Source organism: Rhinolophus ferrumequinum, chromosome 25 (assembly GCF_004115265.2).
Source record: "Rhinolophus ferrumequinum isolate MPI-CBG mRhiFer1 chromosome 25, mRhiFer1_v1.p, whole genome shotgun sequence".
Taxonomy (NCBI): Eukaryota; Metazoa; Chordata; class Mammalia; order Chiroptera; family Rhinolophidae; genus Rhinolophus; species Rhinolophus ferrumequinum.
In genome coordinates, this window is record NC_046308.1 from 172367 (window position 1) to 194835 (window position 22469).

The following is a 22469-nucleotide window of genomic DNA, read 5'->3' on the forward strand; positions in this document are numbered from 1 at the left end:
CGTAGGCGCCTCGGCGCCCCACCTCCGCGCCGCCGGGACGCCCACCCGGCCTTTCCTAACCACGCCCTCAACAGGAGCGTGGCAGGGAGGTGTTCACGCCCACAACCTGGCAAATTGGGCGAGGCGGGGGCCAGAGCCCTGGACACGCCACTTCCGGCGGAAGCTGAACTGTCTGGCTTCCTCTCGGAGTTGGTCCTACAAGCCAGGAAGCTGCGCTTTTAAACGGGAAGGAGCCGCAAACTCACTTTCTGAAATTCGCCTCGGGCCAGTTGTGAGTGGGCTCCATCCCGGCCCTGCGGCCGGAGCAGCCCCTGCCCGAGGGCGGCTGCTGGCGAGAAGAGGACGTTCTCTCTTCCGGAACGGAAGTAGCGCACACAGGCTGTTTCCGGGGGGCCGGAGGCCGTCGTCGCGCCGTTCCCCGCCCCGCCTCCCGCGCGGCCACGTCTCCGCTGAGCAGCAGAGCCGGGCCGCTACCGCGGCTTCCTCAGCGCCGGGGTGAGGGTCGCGGAAGCTCCCCGACAGGGACTCCGGCCGGAGAGCGCGCGGGGCTGCCCTGGGACCACGGCGCGGTCGGGGCAAAGGCCGGGAGGCGGGCGAGGGGCGGCGGGGCCTGGGCGGGCCCCGAGGGCCGGCCGCGTCTCCCCCTGGCGCGGCGACGCCCCGCACTAGTCGCGCTCCTCACCGTTGGTAGCTCGAGGCCTGGAAGCCGGCTTGTGCAGGTGTTAGCGGACCTGGCTTCGTAAATGTCCTTGCATTCGAGTCCTCCGAACGCTGTCTACGCGTGACGGGGCTTGATTTGTTCCAAAGGCGCCCGCAGCTGCTGTTGGAGCTGCGTAGGAACCTGCAGGCAGCGCAGGAGCCGTTTTGTACAACTCCTGTCAAGATGACAAGCGTGACGTGGTGTCGCGTGGTCAGTGTGAAGCCAGGTTTAAAGAATCCGTGTGGCTCTTTGCGTCTCCCTCCTCCTGGACTGCATCTCGTTTCCGGCTGCTTAGAGGTGTTTCTCCGGTTCAGTGACACTTTCCAGAGGCGGTGGGCCAGGCATTGTCATTGGTGTGAAGCAGGTGAACAGCTCAGGCTTCATTCAACAAACGTGTTGCCAGTCAGTCGTGTGACGGGCGCTGTCATTGTAGGCCCTGAAATACAAGGAGTGAAGTCGTGTCAGGGTCCTTGGCCTCCCTGAGCTTGCGTTGTAGTGGAGGCATAGGGACAGTAAGGGAGGTAATTGCTGAGAGCACGGGGTCGGGCTTGGGGGGCGGTCTGCGGCTTGGCCTGTGGGCGTCGGTGACTTTTGAGCCAAGGTCTCTATGACAGACAGGCCAGCCATGCAAAGCGGCGGAATAAGTGTTTCTGGCAGAACGAACAGCCAGAATTCCCTGAGGGAGGAGCAAGTTTGGCACTCTCAGGAAGAGAAGTGTGACAAAGATGTAATGAGAAAGGAGGAACGTGCTCGGGACGAGGGTGCAGTGGGGGAGGGGCCAGATAGTACGCAGCTTCCGAGTTTATGGTAAGAGGCTTGAGTTTTATTGTCAGTGTGATTGAAACCACCGGGACATTGTGAGCCATATGCAGGTGACTCATGGATTTTCTAAGTGTTGAATTGTCCCTTTAATATTGCAAACATAACCCTTTTCTGGAGTGATAGTTTTCACTTACAGTCTATCTTGAATATTGAAGAAAGGAAATAAAAATCATCTGACATCCGCGAATTCAGGAGTAGCCCCGCCCCCCTTCTTTTGGCGCGTTGCCTAAGGGCAGTGTACGTGCTTGAGTGAGAATGCATTGCTCTGGTTTTTACCTATCTTGACAAGCAACGTTTGAAGGAAAAATAACGCTAATGATAATAGCTACCGTTTATTGAGGGCCTGGCCCAGATCCTGCGCCTTGTTACGTTTAGTCCTGGCAAAAATTTAGTATTTTTCTTAGTCTTACTGATGAGGTTAAGGAATCTGCCCTGATCTCACAGCTGAGGGAGGAAGAGTGAGGATTTGAAGCCGAGATGGCTGGTGCCTGAGCCTGTCCTTTGCACAGCACTCTGTGCAGTGACATGAGGTGTGGCAGGGTTTTCACTTTGTGTGTCGGCCTCTGTTTACTTTTGGTTACTAGTCTGGCCTCAGTGGAACACTATCTCCTCAACGAAATTCTGTGTTACCCTTGGCCATGCTCCGTTTCTGATTGCCAACAGGAACAAGTGAAATGGGGGGAGGATGGTGCCGGAGTCCTGTGCTCTTCTGTGGGGGGGCCTGAAGCAGTGGTTTCTCAGTGCGAGGTCCCTGGATGTCAGACAGGGTTGAACCTAGAGTTCAGAACACTGCGAAGTTCTAAGTGAGAGCTTTGCCCTGTCCCTTCTTTCCCTCCAGGAAACAGCGAGTTCAGGGAGCCAGTAAATGGTGCTGTGATGAGACTGATGTCTTTACTTTTTTCTAATCACAAAATGGAATGCATGTTACTGGCGACGACTTCCTTGGGATGTGCTCCCAGCTCTCTGACCCTCCTCCTTGCCCTGTTTTTGTCAACGGTCTGAGGTCATGAGGCCCTGAACGACTGAGTCATGCTCAGTAAAATTCGTAGGAGGCTGAGGATGACAGACAGTGCCAGCTTCTTACCCACGGGGAGAAGTGTCACTTCCCCAGTGGCCGCCCTGGGCAGTCAGTGGGTTCTGTGTCTTGTCCAGCTTCAGAAGGAGCCAGGTGGGAACGGGACGCATCTTCATGAGTGACAAAACAAGTCCCAGCTGTGGGGTCTCGTGTTCTGGAGGGCTGCACCAGCCGTCTCCCGAGGGGGCACTGCGTGGGCATCAAAGGTCTCTTGTTTGGCGATAAATCCAAAGAGAGGGAATTCAGTGAGTGGAGTATGTGATGGCATCGGGCTCAGGCAGCTGACACATTTGTCTCCATGCTTGGCGTGCCTTCAGCAGTGGACTTCGGACATCTCAGCCAGTGTTCCCTCTCCTGAGCAGCGTCGGGCCAGGCGTCCCCACCGCATGCCTCAGCGGCACATTTCCCTCTGCAGCTCCTTGGCTGCCTCTCTGCCTCCCGTCACTATTTGGCATGATCTGTCTTTAGTAGGTAAGTGCGGTCCTGCAGGCTGTGCTCCTTCCCTTTCTCACCCAGGCGACATTGCTCCCTGGGCCGGGGTGGCCTTTGTCCTTTGTCCCTGTTGGAAGTGTAGCTCCCAGGTATTTGTAGTAGGAATAGTTAGAGTTTTTCTGTGATGCGCCCGGATGCAGACACTCTCGTCTTGTTGTGGAACCACTAGCTTGGGCTCTCGGGGCTGGGACTTGGGTCCTAGGTTGGGCACCACTCTGAGTAGGGCTGTTGGAGGGCTGGGGCAGTCCAGAGTGGGGGCTGCTGCCTCCAGCCTCTGACCGCATGGTGGCGGAGGTGGGCACACGCTGGGATGGGCACGCAGGCGTGTTGTGGTGCAGACGGGCGTGGGCCAGGCAGGTGCTGTACCTGAGGCCCTGAGAGACGGGCACTATGCCTGCGGGAGACTCTGAGGGATCCGTGGGAGTTTGCCTGGCGGTCAAGGGGAGGAGGCCACCCGCCGCAGAGGGACCAGCTTCTGCCTGACAAGCATTCATCTGTCATTGTCATCTTTTCACGCATCCTAGGGAGCACAACAGTGACCTAGGCCTCTGCACCCACATTTCAGAGCAAAATACAGACGTTTTCTTTTGTTAAGGGGATTGCCGGATGAGCAGCCCATACACGATGCCATATGCAGTGGCAGTTGATTCCACGCTCCCCGCTGTTCTTACGTGTCGTCTGTCATCATCTGTCCTTGAAGTGGCAAGCCCGCCATGAAGGGGACAGCTTGGCCATCCTGTGCTGACGTACCTCCCTTGCCTTGTAGGTGTCTCTGTAGCACCTCATCGTGGCCTGGCCAGTTTCCCACCAGCCGGCCCAGGGGTTGTTGCGGTTGTGGCTGAGAGGCAGGCTGGAGGGGGGTGGGGAGCGTTGTGGTGGTTTTCCATTGAGCCGGGAGCCTAGGAAACAGTGATTTTCAGAGGGGCCTGTCGGGAGTGCAAGTATAGGTGTGGGGCCTCCCAGAGCCTCTTCTCCCCACTTCCCTCCCTCTGACCTGGAAAGTCTCTCCGGGATGAAAGAGGTTACCAGTTGCTGTAGAGACAAAAATGAGCCTGAGAATGTGTCGTACTCAGGGTCAGGTTCTGTCCAGCCTCAGTGACTCCGTCCATGTCCCATCAGATGTCGAGTATTTCCAGGAGCCAGGAACTGGGAGCTTTTTCATGAGCTGCAGTGGGTTTGGGGTCCTTGTGTTTCCACACGTGTTTATCGGCAGCCCTTTCTAGTGCAAACCTTTGGTGCTAGTTCCATGCTCAGTAGTAGACACAACCTTTTTATATCCTTTCCAGCACTACTGTTAACCCAGTGTCTGGCCTGTAAGGGGCCGGACAGCAGAGGAATGTGTGCATTATTAGAGCTGCGAGCCCACCTCCTGGGTTCGTAGAGGGACATTCCATGACTGCTCGTTTGCTGCGTGGGTAGGGCGGGTGATGCCAGCCAAGGCTCACAGGTGACAGGGTGAGAGAGGATTATCAGGGTACAAGCTCCTGGAGAAACAGGCACACTACACCCCACTGTTCCTCCTGTGAGGGCCACTGCTAGGCTCTCACCTCAAATATCTGTGTGGGATTTGTGAGCTGGAGGGGAAGGTCGTGTCACTTTGTCCTGAAACATGTGAAGTGGAACAGAACAGAGAATAACATAGAACTGTACTTTTAAGGGAAGTACAGTGACCACTAGCTCGCACCTCGTCTGTGGGTGGTACCTATGGTGACATCCTCGATATACTTCAACAGCGATAGGCAGTCGCCAAACTTTGGGTAAAGTTTTGCTCCCTTAAACCGAGCCGAGCAGATGGGCTAAAAGAGGGTTGCTCTTCCCAGAAGTGAAGGACTAGCTGGTCCGTGCGTGGATGCTCTCCGTCCGCATTCTGACATGCTGTCCTTCCTCCGTGGCTCCTCCCCTGTGCTCCCCGAGCGGTGCAGTCACCACGTTCCCTGCACTGGTTTCCTTCACTTTGCCCCTGAGCTTCTGAGCTATGGCCTCAGCGCCAACACGCCAGGGGACCTGGCAGGGGAGCTGCCCTGTGAGCGCTTAGGCCACCTGCAGCGTTTTCTCTCAAATTAGTCAGATTTAAATAATAAAACCTCAGTTTCTCAGGTGCCCCAGCACCACCCCCCAGCTCAGTGGCCACCTGTGAAGACAACAGTGCCAGTTACGGAGCTTGTCTGTCCTGGCAGGACCGTCTTTAGCCAGCACGGTTAAGGGCAGTACGTGCCTTCAGGAATGGGCTTTGGGTGGCTGGTTCAGCATTTTACCGTCAAAACCTAGCGGGTGGTAGGTGCTTAAGGATCATTTGTTGAATGATTCAGTCTGAATTTGCTTACACAGATGCAAATTGGGAATTGATACTTCAAATCTGACAAGTGAAGTTGCATAATATTTCCTTTTCCCTCTTATCAGGTGTCATGATACTATTTGCTTTGATTTTGAGCCATTTATGAGACTTTAAATCTCCTGAAAATGGAAAACCTCGTGCTGCCCTCCCCAGGAGCTCGTGACTGTTGGTGATGGCAGAAACAGAACTTGCCAGCAGCTCACTTGCAGCCCCTGACTGTCAGCCCAGCCGGTGTCATCGTGACCATGGATGGTACGTCGGCCGTGCAGGCCGGCTCCCTGGAGGACGGATCCAGCAGCGGCACCTCCGCTCATCCCAATGTCCTCCCAAGGCCCCCAGGTTCGCGGGCACCGCCTAACCAGTGGGATGAAGCTCAGCGTAAGTCACCAGCTGCTCTGCTGGCATTTTGCCTTTTCAACAAGAGGACGTGGCTGAGCTTGGGCTTTGGAGAAACATTGCTGTGTAAGCCCAGGGTGAACTTCTCATTCAAAGTGCGTTGTCAGTAACCAGATGCGTGATGCCGGCTTCCGGTCAGGTACCGTGCATGTGGAGCAGGATAGGGGTGTCGCACTGTCTGCTCCAGCGGGACGGGGCGCACTCCCCTTAGGGCCTATTCCCTGCCTCGTAGTCTGCCTGCTAACTAGGACCCAGGATGGTCCAGTAGTGACCTGAGGGTTATCGGAGCGTATGTGCCTGTCTGCTGACCGGGTATTTGTGCCTCAGAAGTACCGGTGAGTCAGTCACTTGGTTCTCCTGCGCCCTCCTGGCCAGCAGGGTCAGTGTGTGCCTGAAAACTGTAGGGTGTGGACTGATTCCTAGCAGAATTGCCTTCTAGTTCTTGTGAAGCGATGTGCAGGCACCTGAACGGCTGTGCTGAGGGCACTCCTGTCGTGCCAGGTGAGGCCGGTGGCGCCGTGGGCCCCGACCGAGTGCTCCACAGTGGACAGACGGACGGTGAGCCAGCTCGTAGGCCCACCAGGAAGCGCCCTGAAGCCTCCTGGTATAAACAGGACTAGTGCTGCCCGTACCTCAGAGACGGAAAACACAGGACTTGGGACACGTCCGTCATCACTATCTGTTAGTCCGCAGTTGGGCTGTTCTGAAACAGTAGTCTTGTTCATTGGGCCTTCCTACTTTCACACGTTCTTTTAAGTGCAGTATGATACTCAAAAATGACTTTGTTATATGAAAGTGAAGTTTCAGACTCTCCTAGATGTATAAACACATAAGGAAGTATTAACAGTATTGACCTGATTAACTTGTTTCTGAAATGCAGCGCCTCCCCTCCCCACCACACACACACACACACGCGCGCGCGCGCTCTGGAGCTGAAGGGGCCATTTGTGTAGGTCCAGCCGTTGTGTCAGAGCCGTGTCAGTCCCTTCGCCCTGCTGCATGCCTGTGGCGCCTGCTGGCACTCTGGCCTCCCTTTCAGGGAGGGGTGACTGAGTAGCCATCTTAGTTGGGATTCACATTTCAAGTGACAGAAACCCATTCTGAATTTGCTTGTGCAAAGAGAACTCTCCTGGGTGTGTGTTGGGATGTCACAGACCCAGGGGATGCAGACCCCATGAGAGGTTTGGGCGGTGTGGGCTGGGCACCTCCAGAGCCCCTCCTGGAAGCCCCTTCCTCCCCGCACACACCATCTCTGTTCTTCATCTGCCGACGGGCTGGCCCACTACAGTGAGGGGCTGCGTAAGAAGCCTTTCTTCCATTTTCCCTTTGGATAGGAAATAGGTTGAGCGTGTAAACGAGTGCATGTATGATAACGAGAGTGGGGGGAGCTGAGCTCGCTATGGGTGTGTAGTCGTCACTGGCCAGACTGGGTTTGCCGAGATCCTTCTGATCGGCTAGTCCTGCTCAGGTTTCTCAGGTGGGAGGGTACGTTTATGCTTCGAAATGACGATGGAATCAGCCCGTAGTGGACATGAGGCTGTGGCTGGTCAGCACTGCAGTAACACGCTGTCAGCTTGAAGCATTTTCCTTTTGCTGTTTTCTTAAAACAGTTTCATAAGGTTTCCCATTGGTCTTGTTCAAAGGAAAAGGAAACATTACTACTTAACATTTTTCAAACCAAGTGTGGAGGGTGGGGGCATCCCGCAGGTGAGGGTGTCGGGCCCCGAGAGGACAGGGGACTGGTCCCCCGTTCCTACCCACAGGAGGACGAGGGCCTGCTGTCCTCTCAGAGGAAACAGAATGAGCGTGTGGGGTCAGCTCGTGCTCATATCTCTAGATTCTCTTCCTGTTTTAGCTGCGTGTCTGGAAAATGACTTGATGTGGTGTTACGATCATGATGGCCCCCTGTGCTCTCTCTTCCAGATGCCAGTGTTGAGGCTAACAGAGCTGCCGATGGAAGACAAAGCTGGGGCCCACCCAGCCAGGGGGACACCTGTCAGAACGGGCCGACGCCACAGCTCCCAGACCCTCCACCGGCTCTCGGTCCCACCACGAGCCCAGTGGGTCCTGCTGTCCCTCCAGGTGTGGCTGGTTTCCATGACAACCTAAGGAAGTCTCAGGGGCCTAGTGCTGAGGGCAGTGTTAGAAAAGAAGCTTTGCAGTCTCTCAGGCTGAGTCTTCCTATGCAAGAAACTCAACTGTGTAAGCATCCCTTCCCCCCGGCTCTTCCCCGCTCTCTCCCAGCCCCCTCCTGAGCCCCTGCCACTCACCACCCCTCAGGCCGGGGCCCTGACCAGCTCCCTGCTTGACCCTCTGCCCGTCTTTTGTTGCTGGTGGACTGTGTGTTTATCAGAAGTTCCATAACACAGAGAGCACCCTCCTGTGTGGTCCGGGGTTGGCCGTGCTGCTGCAGGTCCGACCTACAGGGCGGGTCTGTGTGCGTCTTCTCACCTAGGTGGTGAGCAGGCAGCCGTGGGAAACTGATCTCAACACTTAAACACTTTGAAAGCTTTCTTTTATGAATTACTTTAATCAGCGTTTATTTTTGTGCTGATCCCCGGGGGTTCAGGCCTGAACAAGTCACACACTGGCAGCCTGGGAGTCCAAGAAAGTGCCAGGCCTTGTCTCCCACATGCCTGGAATTTTACCTGATGGGACCAGGTCACACATGCTGCTTGCACCTCCACGTGGTCTCTTCCAGGCCTGTAAACAGCCAGGCTTGGCTCATTGTTTTTAAGTGCGAGTATGTGCTCACGTTTTCTCACTTGGTGTTGCTGTGCTGAGAATGCCCTTTGTCTGCTGCAGCCCCACGTTCATTCCTGCCAGGCTGTCCAGGAGCCCGAGTGGCAGCGCGTTTGAATCTCGGGGACATCCCGGATACAGGCTTCTTGGACAGAAGGGTGCTTTTTTCCTCACGAGAGTCCTGCTGCCATGCCTGTTTGGCGTGGGGACTGCCTCCCGCGTCCTCTCAGGGACAGGCTACTTTCCACCAGTCTGATGGCTGCTGAGGCGTCCTTGTTACTGTAACTTGTGACTCGCAGTTCCTTGGTTAATGGAGGCTTTGAGCACCTTTTTATCTGCTGCCCATTTGGCCATTCCTTTCTGTGAGCTGTCGGTTCATATGTTTGGCCCATTTTTCTTTTGGATTGTTTGCTTTTTCCTCACAGGCATTATTTTGTTAGGGCCATAGTGTCTTTTAAATTTTCTGTAAACTAATTGTCAACATTTAAGTCAAAAGACATCATGTAGAGGCCTGGATTCCTGATCTGAGGGGTGTGTGAGCTCTGGCCCAGGCGCCCACATGGCAGCAGCCTGTGGCTGCCGCTGCCTTCCCGGCAAGTGTCCACCCATCATCCCAACCCTAGTCTGTGTCTCCAGTGTTGTTTGCTGACTTTGGTCACCGGCCTCTGGGTTTCTGCCACCTGGACCACTTAACCTGGTGAAAAGTACTAGAGGTCTTTCCAGTGTTAAACGCACAGCTTAGTAATGACATTGGTGGCTTCCTAGTGAACTTGGCAACTCTCAGGTTTCAGGGATCATTTAAAACAACAGCTACTCATCTGAGAACCCACGTCTGAAGCTGGTCAAATTAGGACATAACCTGCTCTCATCAGCATGGCCCCTCGGCAGTGTGCCACACACACGTCTGCTGAATGGGAGAAACCTGTGACTGTCGTACTATTACATTGATTGCTCAGCCCTTTATACCCAAAATAGAAGGTTTGGGTTTCGGTATTTTAAAGTCTGTTATTGGCCAAAACTGTAACATGAGTCGTTATTGCAGGAATTTATGTAAGCTGTGGATCCAGTTATACAAGTACCTCCAAATGTAGCTGCAGAAAGAGCACGTTTGGTGTGACATGACTGTGTGACTGTGAGTCCAGGACTGCCCCTCACTCTTCCCTGTGACGTCAGAGGTCAGCGTTAGAGCTTGGCAAGGGCCGAGGACCCCTGAGCCTCTGCACTCACCACGGCACCAACTTTGAACTCAGTTGCTTTGTCACAAAGGGCCAGTTGCCCATGTTGTGCTGTGTCCGCTGGTGCTGTAGAGAGTGACACCCTCGTGGCAGGAGCGCAGACCCTGGACAGGGCCTGTCTGCAGCCAGTGTCCAGGGCTCACAGATTTGTCTCTGTCTGGAAGTCGTCCTTTCCAACTGGACAGCATTGTTTAGAAGCTAAATCACGTTGGTAATTGAATGCAGAACAGCCACGCTGCCATTCTGACCTCTGTGCCCTGGTGCTTCGTGAGTTTCTGAATGGCCACTTCCCACCACAGGCTCAACAGAGGCCTCACTGCCCCCGGAGAAGGAGGAGCAGGTCCGACTGCAGGCTCAGAGGCGGCTGGAAGAACAGCTGGCGCAGTACAGGGTGAAGCGCCAGCAAGAAAGGGTGAGTCCGTGTCCTGCGCCAGCTCGCAGAGATGCCACGTGTGAAGAGCAACCAGGTGCAGTCCTGGGTGGGCTTCTGTGCTTCTCCACAAAGACTCTCCCTCCTCTGGGCCACAGCCCCTTTGAGAGACCCCAGCAGGGCTCTGGGTCCCACCTACGTGCTCCGCCTCCCCAGAGGAAGTACATTTTACTCCTGCACCTGCCATGGGAGTCACGACAGCGCCCCTGTGGGTGTCGTTGCTCTGTGTGCAAGCAGCCGGTCCTGCGCTTCCTTCATGGTTTGTTTTATGTGTGCTACAGTGTCTCCTGAACGTGGTGTGCAGAGTTAGCATATGTGCCATGTCACAGATGCCCAATACGTGTGCCCGCAGGGTGTGCTGTCATCAGTCCTGCTCGGGTACAGAACTCTCGTCAGGCTCCTGATGAAAGCAGCTTGGAAATCACATCGAGTGACTCCAGGCAAGGGGGGTGGGAATGTTCATTGCACACTTCGTCCAACTTTTCTGCAAACTTGAAAAATTTCAGGCGAAAATAATTTTAAATTAACTTAAAAATGCTTTCAGTGAATGGTTTAGTAAGTAGTGACAGGTCCCCATCAGGGTTGGCTGTTTGTTTTCACAGGACGGAGCTATGGCTCTGTGGGCCTCTCTCCCTCGTGGTCACAGTGCTGCCTCCTGGGGTTCTCCTTACATACCTGCAAAGCCACCGTCCTCAGGCCGATTCCTGGGCTGCGACCTGTGTCGTCAGCCTGTCTGCTGCTTGCTTTTCTAGTGCTTGGGGAGCTGACTGTTGCAGCGTTACGTGTGTGTCAATATCTGGGGGTCCAGTCTGCCCTGCCCCCTTACTGTGTTCTAGCCACTCGTGCTCCGTTATGCTGCCGGTGGGTCCCACTGTCATTTTAACATGTTTCTAATTCTTCTCTGTCCCCCACCCCACTGGGGTGGCACTGACTTTGCACAATAACGTGGGATAGACAGTTTCTCTATAAAAGTCCCACTGAAATAGCGTCAAGCAGCAGTGTCTTCCTTCCTCTGTAATCTCATGTAAGGCCATGGGGAAGTTCTGGGCAACGTGATGATGTGAGGAGGAGAAGTAAGAAATGTAAACATTGGAAAAGAGAAGTGGTACTGTTTGCAGGTGTTGGTGATGCCTTGAGAAACTCCAGAAAATCAACTGAAAAAATTATTCTAAAGTTATAAAAGTATTAATAAAATAACTACAGTTCAGAAAATTGGTTTAAAAATACAGATATTGAAAATCAGTAGTTATCTTCACATGACCAGTTATGTTAGTGAGGAAAGATAATATTTGTAATAATGACAAAATGATAAACTAAGCATTCGATTAAAATGGCAATCAAAATAGCCAAGACATCGAGAGTCTAGATGAACACTACATGACTCTGCTGAGGACATGTAAGCAGGATGAATAAATGGAGGGAAACAGCTCATTGTCCTGTAAGTAATTGTAAAGTTAACGTAGTTCTAATTCAACGGGACTTGTTTTATAACTTTATGAAAATTTTCAAGTTTATCTAAAAAAGTAAATGTGGAGAGTAGCCAGGAAATTGATAAAGGAGGTCTGATGGGCGACGACTTGCTCTAGTAGGTGTTTGGGGGGGTCAGGTCACAGCCATTAAGTCGGGTGCTCGCGCTGGTTACTGACGTGACAGGAGGCAGTGAGACCACAGGGACGGGGTCTGTGGAGGGAGCAAGCTCAGCAGCCTTTCCAGACGCCAGGTTTTAAATGCTGCCTGTCAATGCTTGTCGATTGTAAATGTAATTGTGCTTTTCTTTCCTTCTCAGTCCAGTCAGCCTGCAGCTAAAACACGACCCTTCAGCACACTTGACCCTGAGCTCATGCTGAACCCAGAAGCCTTACCAAGGGCCAGTACGGTGGCCATGACGAAGGAGTACTCCTTCCTGCGCACGAGTGTCCCTCGGGGGCCCAAGGTGGGCAGCTTAGGGCTCCTGGCACATCAGAAGGAGAGAAAAAGCTCCAGATCAAGCAAGATTCGGTCTCTGGCTGACTACAGAACTGAAGACGCAGACTCTGGGAACTCTGGCGCAAGTGTCCCGGCCTCGGACTCTGGCAGGGGCTCCCTGATGCAGAGCCAAAGTAGCGTGGCGTCAGTGGTATCTGCAGTGAGTCTGTGTCCTGAGGCCGATGACCACCTGGAGAATGCATCTCTGACGGGAGACGACGTATCTGAGGCCGATGGGAACGAGAGTGACAGCTCCTCCTACAGCAGCGTGTCTGCCCGAGGGGTGGGCGGCCTCGCGGCGAGTACCGTGACCGCACGTGAAGCCTCCTATATGGTCGGCGGCCAGGAGATTGCCGCCAGCTCCCTGGGCCAGTTCCCATCCATCACTGACATCCTCCAGGCCGCTGCGGCTGAGCAGCAAGACCAGGCCCGGGAGGCCAAAGGCGTGACGCGGAGCCCGGCAAACAGCATCTGCAGCAGGTGGGCGGCCCGGCCAGCACTCGTCTCTCACTCCGTCCTGAGTCTGTACAGGGCCATTTACATGCAAACCTGGTGCTTTGTGAAAACGGAACCCGAGCTACTCAGTAATCGTCTGCAGTATCGAGAGGCTCTTCTAGTCTCTGTGCAGCCGCCTCTGAGCCAGCCCAGTGCTAACCAGGGCTCACATTCTCGTGAGGTCATTCAGTCACATACGTCGTGGCTGAAAATGTCCGACTCTGGATGGGGTAGCTCTCCACTGAAATCTGTTTACTTCTTTATTGTAAAAAACGGGGGAAGCGGGGAGAGCAGCTGGGTGGGTGGAATTTGGAGAAGCAGCAAAGTAAAGAAGCATGACGGTCACTCCTGTTCCCACTGCCTGACCCTCTGCCTGCCTCTTCCTCCAGCATGTCCCTGGAGAGTTCTGTGGCTGAAACGCACGATGAAATGTTGCAGGTTCTGAAAGAAAAAATGAGACTCGAAGGACAGCTGGAGGCCTTGTCACTGGAGGCCAGTCAGGTAATGATGTTTGGTGGGTGTGCTATGTGCCTCGTGCCTCCTGGCCGCTGGGTCCAGTTTCTCGTCTGAGAACGAGCCACGGCAGGCGTGCCTCACCTCTCATCACACGCTTGTCTGCCTGAAGTGTCAGCCTCAGAGAGGCGTGAGTCTGCCACCTGACTGCGCTGGCACCCTGTGTCCCCGTATCTCAGGATGTGCCTAGAAGATTCCTGTCTCTGCTCTTAGATACCTGACGATGCAAATAGTTTAATTCCTTTAGTGGAGTTCACCTTTTTCTGACACGTTATAATTGTTATGTTTCCCCCTCTAATAGTTTTTGCTGTGGGATCTGCTTTTCCTGATAATGAACTTTGCTCTATCTGGTTAGCACATGCCTGAAAAGTCATTTTCCGTTCCTTAATTTCCAGCTTTCTTGTCAACATTTAGAGTAAGCCAGTTGGGTTGCATCCAGCTGGCCATCTGGCTTGGAGAGCGGGGCCACGGGCATTGCGAGGTGGCAGGAAGGTCACAGCAGCCAGGGCGCTTCTCTTGGCAGGGGGAGGGGCCGCTCCGTCCCAGTGGGCCCCACTCAGGTGTGCTGTGGCTCCGTGTGCAGCGCCGTCCAGGGACAGTGACGCCTGCTCTGTCACAGCCCACGCGCTTGTGCAATCTTCACTTCAGTCCTTCAGAACGCGGGCTCGCCAAGTGCCATTTGAGTGGCCGTCCAGCCCTGGTATCTTGCTTTTGCTCTGCATCTGCCATCCTGGGACGCTGCTCTGCTCCTCAGCTGTGTCCTCACTGAGGCCCTTGCCGGCTGCCCGGGTGCGATCTTTTCTGGCTTCTCCATGAACACACACCTGCTTTAGAATCCCACTACGCTGGCTCCATTAATGCGGTTTCTCTGGGTGTTTGTTCTTCCATTGTTGGCGGAGTCTGTGTTCACGGTGATGGTCTTGCCCTAGGGTGTGTTGATGTGTAAGTCTTGCCACACCCTGGAAACAGACCTCGGGCTGGGTGGGGCATGCCCTTTGCTGGTCTTGTGGACATGCTTTGCTGCCCAGGGCCAAGGTGTCTGGAGGCCCCACGTGCCTCTCGCTTTACCCTGCGCACAGTGGTCCCGTGGCCCTGCCGCCCAGTGCAGGGAAGTGCCACAGGCTGCTCTGTGCCCAGGTGCCCGGCTGGAGCCCTCAGAGCCCCCCAGAAAACAATGGTTCCCTGCAGACACCATCTGCCAGCCTGTCTTCCAGTCTGAGCCTCACTGCTCCCCATCTTGGTCCCTCAGGACTCCTGCTATGCTTATTCTGTGTGTGCGCGTGCTTGCACAATTTTTGGGGTTTTGAACAAGTATGTTTTCCAGCATCCTAGCGGGTGGAAGGGTGCTTGCACAACCATCTCCAGGTGCTGCCCCACTCCGACGTCACCTTCCTGCCCCTGGGCCTGTCTGGAGAATCTCTTTGGGGATAACGGTCGTGCTGGACGACCGAGTGGTGTGGAAAGCATGGTGCTGTCCTCCATAACTCGCCTGGCCGCACCTCTCGTCATGTCACTGGTTCGCTCAGGCAGCTTCTTCATAGCCAGGGTGGAGGTGGTGGTGGTCTGAGCGTCACTGTGCTGCCTGGCGGTCTTTGCAGGCGCTGAAAGAGAAGGCAGAGCTGCAGGCGCAGCTTGCACACCTGGATACGCGGCTGCGGGCCCACGTGGAGCAGAGTCACAGCAGCCAGCAGAAGCAGGACTCACTCAGCTCGGAGGTGGATACTTTGAAACAGTCTTGCTGGGACCTGGAGCGAGCCATGACTGACCTGCAGAACATACTGGAAGCCAAGAATGCCAGCCTAGCCTCCTCCCACAGTGACCTGCAGGTGGCAGAGGAGCAGTACCGCCGGCTGCTGGCCAAAGTGGAGGACATGCAGGCCAGCATGCTCAGGAAGGACAACACAGGTGCGTGGCCCTGTGGCAGCTGGGGGCTGGTGGCGTGCCCGTGTACCAATGTGCGGGACCCGCCACCTTTCTGAAGTGGGTCATCGTTCTGGTCCAGCCCTGGGATCGTGTCCGTCTTTGCACGTGCGCAGGGGAGGTCTTGGGGCTTGGATGTGGACTCTGGGCGTGGGTAGTACTCACTGCTCTCAGTCTGCCCTCAGAGGCCATTGTTGGGTGGGGGGTACAGCTGCGATGCGATTCCACAGCAGTGTTGCTTCTGGGTAAAGGATGGAAGGCAACGTGCAAACCTTCATTTGCTCTACCCTCGCTCAGCTTTGGCTCTATCTGGACCCCTGTGGGAGTCACCTGGGCAGTGACACGAGTCGGGTAGCAGAGTCCAGGAACCTTGGTGGCAGGTCACAACAAAGTACCGGGTGGCCCTTGTGCAGTGCTGTCTTCTCATCCTGGGACCGCCTAGAAGACAGGCCACCTGCTAGGGACAGCTCTGTCTCAGGCCAGGCTTGCGTGGCTCAGTGGCACTGCTGTGAAGGGCCCGTCTCTCCGGATGGCATCTTGGCCATAAAGCTTGTCACAGTAGGTTTTAGGTCTGATGGCGTAAAAGAAAAAGTGACCAGCTGCTTTCTCAAAGGCTTTATCATTATAACTATGAAAAAGAGAGCGCTGGCTGAGAAAACAGTAGACTGCTTTTAGTGTTTGAGCATTTTATGCTACCCAGTCCCTTAAGAAATTATAAAATCCACAAAGTTCCAAACCCAAAAATACTTCCATAATTCTGGATTGCCAGGCCTGACCCAACCAGAGCTGATGGGGCAGCAGAACTTGCCCACAGTCCCACGAGGTTGAGACTCCATTCCACGGTGGCGCCAGTGTCCGCCCGTCGTGTGAACAGGACACCTGCAGTGCCACTCTAGAACCCCTCCATGCCACACTCCGGGGCAGCATCTGGCCCCAAGAATTTCAGAGAAAGGCTCTCAGAGCCTCTTCAGCTGTCAAGTTCGTTTTGTCACTTTTTAAACAATCTTTGGAAACTCATTTAGAGGGGTAAATATTTTGTCAAATATTGGGTGTAATTTTAAATTTAAAATATTCGTTTTTTTTCTGTGCTATGCTTTGGGCTGTCTGTCACTTCCTTGCTCCACCTCTACCTTCCTGCCCTCCCCTCATCCGTGTTAAGGGTTGGCCATACCAGCACACCAGCAGGCTTTCTGTGGAAATGAAACACCGTGCTATGCCCGAGCTTGCTGAGGCTCTCAGGCTTCGTCAGGCCACTCGAGACCACAGCCAGGCATCCACAGTGGCGCTTAGTGTCCACTCATTCCCTGCTGGCGAGTCGCCTGCTTGCTCGAGGGGGTTTGGAACCCTGAGGTCGGCCCTCGCCACCCACGAGGCAGAGGCCCAGCCCAGCCTTCTCCTTCCAGTCTCGTACCTCAAACTTAGTGCCACATTTTTTCACATTTTTGTGCTTTTGGGGATGGTTTTGCTATTTAAAATTAACCCCAAACACTGTGTTGCCCCTAAGTACAAGGAGGCTGTGACGTGTTTTATGGAGAAAATACAGCTGGATGAGCCTTGCTGAGGCTGACAGGTGCGCAGGCCGTGGGATCAGTGCTGCCGAATCAGCATTGCAAATGAAGTCACGTGTCGGGTGGACACACGACGAAACACCAGGGCCAGAACCTACCCTGTGTCTCCCCCAAGCACCCCGGTGCAGGACGGCAGCTGAGCATCACTGCCGTGCTGGCCGCAGAGGGGCTGGCGCTCCTGGCCGTGGCGGACCGTCTGAGCGACTGTGCTTTCTTGCTTCCAGTGCATGACCTGCGACAGCAGATGGCTGCCTTACAGAGCCAGCTCCAACAAGTGCAGCTGGAGCGTGCCACGCTGACCAGCAAGCTGCAGGCATCCCAGGCCGAAATCTCGTCTCTGCAGAACGTGCGGCAGTGGTACCAGCAACAGCTCGCCCTGGCTCAGGAGGCCCGGGTCCGACTGCAGGGCGAGATGGCACACATCCAGGTATGGCCCCCACACGTCTCGTGCGGGACGATTGCTTTTCCCTGAGTTAAAAGGGCTTGTGTGCTTAGATTGCACAATGCGGTTTTTAAAATCTGCTAACCACTCGTGTAGCCCGCAGTGCCTTCCCATGACCTTCTGACACAGGGTCTTACAGGTCGTGCCTGAGCATGCAGAATCCCAAAGGCCCCTCTCTGGAACATGCTGTGTGCCTACTTCTGACCGCTAGGACTTGTCCCCTCTGAGGGCACCTCCATCGTCTGAACCCAGCTCCCGTCCCTGCCCCCGGCCTCCACCCTCCTGTGACCTTGTTCCTGACACGCACAGAGCATGGCCTGCATCACCTACTAGCTGCCTCATCACCGGACCTTCTCTGTGTGGACACTCATGTCCCACATCCTGCAGGAAACACCTTCCCCTCTCTTTCGTTTCGTTAGGTGCAGGCAGGTGGGAGCATCAGCAGCCCAGGGGCCCAGCCACGCTGAGCTGCTGTCTCCAGGCCCGTCATCCTCGGGGGCTCCGAGCAGCCGGCTGGTGGGCAAAATGCACTACGCTCTGCCCCGCACCACTTCGGGCCACTGTGTTGGCCGTGAAGGCGCGTGCACTGCCCTGGCTGGCCTGTCTTTTTCAATGTAGCTCTGGGTTTTGTCCCTATCCCCGGTTTTTTGGTCCAGATTGAATATTGTAGATTAATTAAAACTTACATTCTCAAGTAGAGGATATTAAACACTAATTCCACCAAATGCTCCCTTTTTTGAAAAATCTAAAGTCTGCAAATGTACAAAATAGAAGTTTTCTTAAACTTATATCACATATTTAGCTAAAGGACCATACACAGCATACTTAGAAATTAATCGTTTTACAACCTAATGCAATTTGGAAGCTGCAGTGCTTTTATACGAGGCATGAAATATTAGAGGAAGCCACATGGATATATCTGACGTAAGTCAGAAGTGGAGTTTGGAAGACAAAAACAGGAGAGTCCCGGGGAGTGGCAGTTTGAGAACCGGAGCTGGTTTTTTCCAGTCCCTTTGGCGCCCAGGTTCAGCATTCCTTAATTAGGGTGTATCGTCCATCCTCTGCCTTTTCCCAGGAACATAGACACGTTCTCAGGACCGTCCCAGAGGGAGGAGAGTGCAGGGTGGCCCATTCTTTCGTTGCCTTGAGACACAACCCCAGCCCATGGTGTCTCCCTTGCTCCGGAAGCTTCTGTTGAGACCCTGAAACTGTGGTGAATCTAGGCGTGTTCAAGTAGGACCTGAAAGTGGAGAACTCGAAGGTCTGATCACAGACCCGTGTGACCTCCTCTCTCAGTTGGTCAGAGGAGGCCTGGCTGACGGCCGGGGTCAACCGTGGGCTGTTGCCATGTACTGGGAATGGCCAGGGTCAGCCAGGTGAGTGCGCAGGACAGCCCGGCACTGAGAGGCAGCGCCTGAAATAGACCTGGTCACAGCTGGCTCCGTCCATTTGGTGGACAGATCTCCAGCCCCGCTGTCCCTGCCGTCCAGATGAGGTCCCTCCCCTTTAGTGGGAAGGACCACTGACTGGCCTGCCAGCCTGCCCCTCTTCAGCACACAGAACTCAGTGGGCCCTGGTGTCAGGTGGCTGGCAGGAGTGTGGGCAGTGCGGCCCCATGTGGTGGGATCCTGGGCAGAGGCCCTCACCCTGCTGACCTCAGGGACAGGCAATCTGCGTTTGTGCGTAAAATTGAGCAACTTTCCGCCTGTGGTTTTCCTTTAAAGGTTGGACAGATGACCCAGGCGGGCCTCCTGGAGCACCTGAAGCTCGAGAACGTGTCCCTGTCCCACCAGCTGTCAGAGACGCAGCACAGGTCCATCAAGGAGAAGGAACGCATTGCCCTCCAGCTCCAGGGCATCGAGGTAGGTGGGCAGCATGCTTCTGAGGTTGGGGTTGGGCTTTTTGGGAACACTGGTCACGGTTAAGAAAATACGCGAACACAGATGTGTACGTAAGCATTAACCTTCTGTGCACTTGTGTGTCTTTTAAATACGGAGCAATCTGCAGGATCTGCAGGATCAGGATTGGGAATTCAGTTGCTCACGTTCGCTGCAAGCTCATCTCTCATTGAATTGTCGAGTGGCTCCCGGCTTCTGTCCTCTGAACCGTGGGGCCTACGTCCCAGCGCTCAGCCAGGCAGTTGGGGTGCTGGGAAAGGACTGGCTAGGGAGAAAGGAGTTAGCGCATGCCAGAGCATTTCAGAGCCTGCCGCTAACAAGTGTTCTCTGCTCTCTGAGCACTCAGCCTAAACGATTCCTTAATCCTCCAGCAATCATATGCTGTAGTGGGGACCAGGGCCAGCTGTCCCTCAGGTCATTTCTGGGGGAGTGGGATGCAGTAGTCTGACCAGGACCCAATACCTGTTCTCTCTTAGCTGCGAGCCCCTGGAAGATTTCCTAACCTCTCTGAGCCTTGAGGGTTATCATACAGACTCGGTAGGCTTATTGGGAAAAGTGAAGAAGAGAAAAGGGTATGTGACATGCCATGGCGGTTCTGTGCCATGAATGTCAGTGTTCCCGGTCACATGGGAAGTCAACGTCCTGTGACTGGTGTGGTGTCCCATCCCGCTCTTCTGTGCACGAGGACTTTTGTCTTTATGGATGATGTGAATGACAGAAGAGCATCCGCCACAAAGAAAATATGTACTCTTCGAGGGCTCCAGTGTCAAAGAACTAAAAAAATGTTAAGTTATACACTAACGTTTTTCCCCCTAAGAAACACTGTTGGACGTAGGATCTTATCTGTGTAGTCAGAATGGAAGGAATCCTGGGTTGTCCCATGGCCCCTGGTCTCTGGTTTTCCCAAGTGGTTTGGACATAATTCTGTGCAAGAGAATGTCCCATGTATCACAGCCCGGCAATGGAGACAGGCTGCAGCCCATCCTCACATGAGAGGCCATGCGAGGTTTCATTCTTCCCTGCATCCCAGCCCCTAAACTGCTGACTTTTCCCTTCAGCCAGGCCCAACGGTGGCAGAGGGGACCATGGCAGAGGAAGCTGCAGGGAGCTCTGTCTCTGGGCATGGGAGGTCGCCAGCCTTCTGACCCCTGTGCACTTGGCTCCTCTGCTTGCAGGTCGTGGACAAGGGCCCCTCATCCAGGTGGCGGGTTTGCCTGCTCCGCCTGCAGTGGCCGTCAGGTTATCCCACAGGTTAAAACACCCTCTTGTCTCCGGGCCCCAGGCTGACATGTTGGACCAGGAGGCAGCCTTTGCTCAGATTCAAGAAGCGAAGACGATGGTGGAAGAAGACCTGCAGAGGAGGCTGGAGGAGATGGAGGGGGAACGGGAGCAGCTGCAGAAGGTGGCAGCCTCAGCAGCAACGCTGGAGCAGCAGTTAGATCAGGCGAGCACCCGCGGATGCCCAGGGCCACACGCGCTGTCCTCCCGCGGACGTCTGGGGCCACACGCGCTGTCCTCCCGCGGACGTCTGGGGCCACACGCGCTGTCCTCCCGCGGACACCTGGGCCACACGCGCTGTCCTCCCGCGGACGTCTGGGGCCACACGCTCTGTCCTCCCGCGGACACCTGGGCCACACGCGCTGTCCTTCCGCAGACCCCCAGGGCCACACACACTGGCCTCAACTGCGTGTGTTTGTGCCGGACTGTCCATCAAATTGGTGTTAATGTAAATCCTCAGACCTGGCTGCTGTCGCAGACCCGGCCGCGTGCTCAGTCCGCTGGTGCCCTACGCCAGAACTTCATGTGCAGAAGTCGGGCTCCACACGTCCATCCGAATTACCTAGAACTTGAACAGGGAGAAAGTGGGATCTGTTGGAGTGGGGCAGTGTTTTCAGTCAAGACCATTCACACTGAATTGAGCTCCTGCTTTTCCAGGTGAAGGTGATGTTGCATCAGCGAGACCAGCAGCTGGAGGCCCTGCAGCAGGAGCAGCTGGACCTGCTGAAGCAGCTCACCGTGGCCCAGGAGGTGCTGCAAAGCAGGGAGCAGTCCCTGGGCGAGCTGCAGGTGCGCTTCGACGAGCTGCAGGTCCGGCTGGAGGAGCTGCAGGGGGAGGCCGCCTGCAAGGACGACACGATCCACTTCCTGCAAAACGAGAGGGTTGTCCTGGAGGTGGCTCTGCAGGCAGCTCGCAGCGGCTCAGAGGAGGTGGCTCAAGGGGCCAAACGCCTGGAAGAAGGGGCCGAGCAGACCTCAGGAACGTTGGAACAGCTGAGACAGGACTTAGCCGTCAAGTCTAGCCAGGTAGTAACATTTGCCATCATTTTGTTACCAATTATATGCGAGAGCCGACGCCAACTGTTTGGTCCTTTCTGTGAACACCTTGTTTTGTAAACGTGAAAGAATGCGTCCAGGGTGCGTCCAGGGGCCCCACCAGCTACCAGGTGGTGTGCTTCTGGCACTGCTGGCCACATAACCATGTTTCTCTGAAAATAAAAACCCAGCCAGCCAATCAGCTCTAATGTGTCTTTTGGAGGAAAAATTAATGTAAGACCCAGTATTATATCATATCACGTCATAAAGACTGCGTGTTATAGTATATTATAGTTAGTGTATTCTATGAGACTCGGTCTATGTTACAGTGAAATAAGACCGTGTCTTATATTAATTTTGCTCCAAAAGATGCGTTAGAGCTGATTATCTGGCCAGGTCTTATTTTGGGGGAAACACGGTACATGCCGAGAACTGGGAAACCAAGTCACACTTGGGCTTTGAAACACCGGTTTCTGTCCACAAATGACATGGAGCTTAGACGGGAAAAGCTGAGTGGAACTTTTGGGTTTTCCTTCTTATGTACCTGACTGTGCTGGGACAACCCGGACACATCAGCAGGACAGTTATGGCATCGGCAGGTGAGGGCGGGAGACGGCAGCAAGAGACTGTCACTCTGAGGGTCTGGGCGTGTGTGGACAGGACCTAGCACCCCACACCTGGGAGCCCTTCTGCTAACAGTGTGACGTGACGACATAGGGGCATGCTAGGAAATACAGACAGAACAAAACGTGGCAGGGTCAGGGACACTTGTCTTCAGATCCCCCTCCATAAGCACACAGGGCAAGAGGAAATCAGTAGCATTTTCCCTTTGGGAAGTCAGATGACGGCGGCTGTTTTCTGTGCAGACACGGACCCAGCTGAGTTACTGTGTAGGATGGACGCACTCAGGCAGCTCCTAGACCCTCAGGGATGGAGTTTACAGGAACAGTGCGAACCCTTCTGACAATCTGATTTTACTGACTGTCAGCTCAGTAATAGGGACTTCGGCTGACACTTGGAAAGCTCTGGAGGAGACATTTATTGGTACTGGGCATTACTGATCGTATTAGAGTTTTGTCTGTATAGTTAATAACAGAGTCCCTGGTAGCTACACCTTGGATTAAAGTT

The 22469-nt window shown here is 54.6% G+C and overlaps 1 protein-coding gene across 5 annotated transcripts in view; it reads left to right on the plus strand.

The window, feature by feature from the left end:
* Nucleotides 1–100: 100 nt before the first annotated feature.
* GOLGA3 (golgin A3) overlaps nucleotides 101–22469 on the plus strand; it is a 35449-nt gene continuing 13080 nt past the window's right edge. The window contains exons 1-11 of one of the 5 annotated variants that reach the window (XM_033097443.1): nucleotides 101–495; nucleotides 5490–5802; nucleotides 7744–8022; nucleotides 10097–10209; nucleotides 12014–12672; nucleotides 13077–13188; nucleotides 14799–15105; nucleotides 16913–17115; nucleotides 18855–18992; nucleotides 20311–20472; nucleotides 20964–21332. In XM_033097443.1, the coding sequence (XP_032953334.1) occupies nucleotides 5670–5802; nucleotides 7744–8022; nucleotides 10097–10209; nucleotides 12014–12672; nucleotides 13077–13188; nucleotides 14799–15105; nucleotides 16913–17115; nucleotides 18855–18992; nucleotides 20311–20472; nucleotides 20964–21332 (2475 nt within the window). In that variant the 5' untranslated portion in view covers nucleotides 101–495; nucleotides 5490–5669. Of the gene's footprint in view, nucleotides 496–2914; nucleotides 3069–3684; nucleotides 3852–5489; nucleotides 5803–7743; nucleotides 8023–10096; nucleotides 10210–12013; nucleotides 12673–13076; nucleotides 13189–14798; nucleotides 15106–16912; nucleotides 17116–18854; nucleotides 18993–20310; nucleotides 20473–20963; nucleotides 21333–22469 lie in introns of those variants that run through there. The other 4 variants (XM_033097446.1, XM_033097447.1, XM_033097444.1 and 1 more) reach the window with 4 other exon arrangements.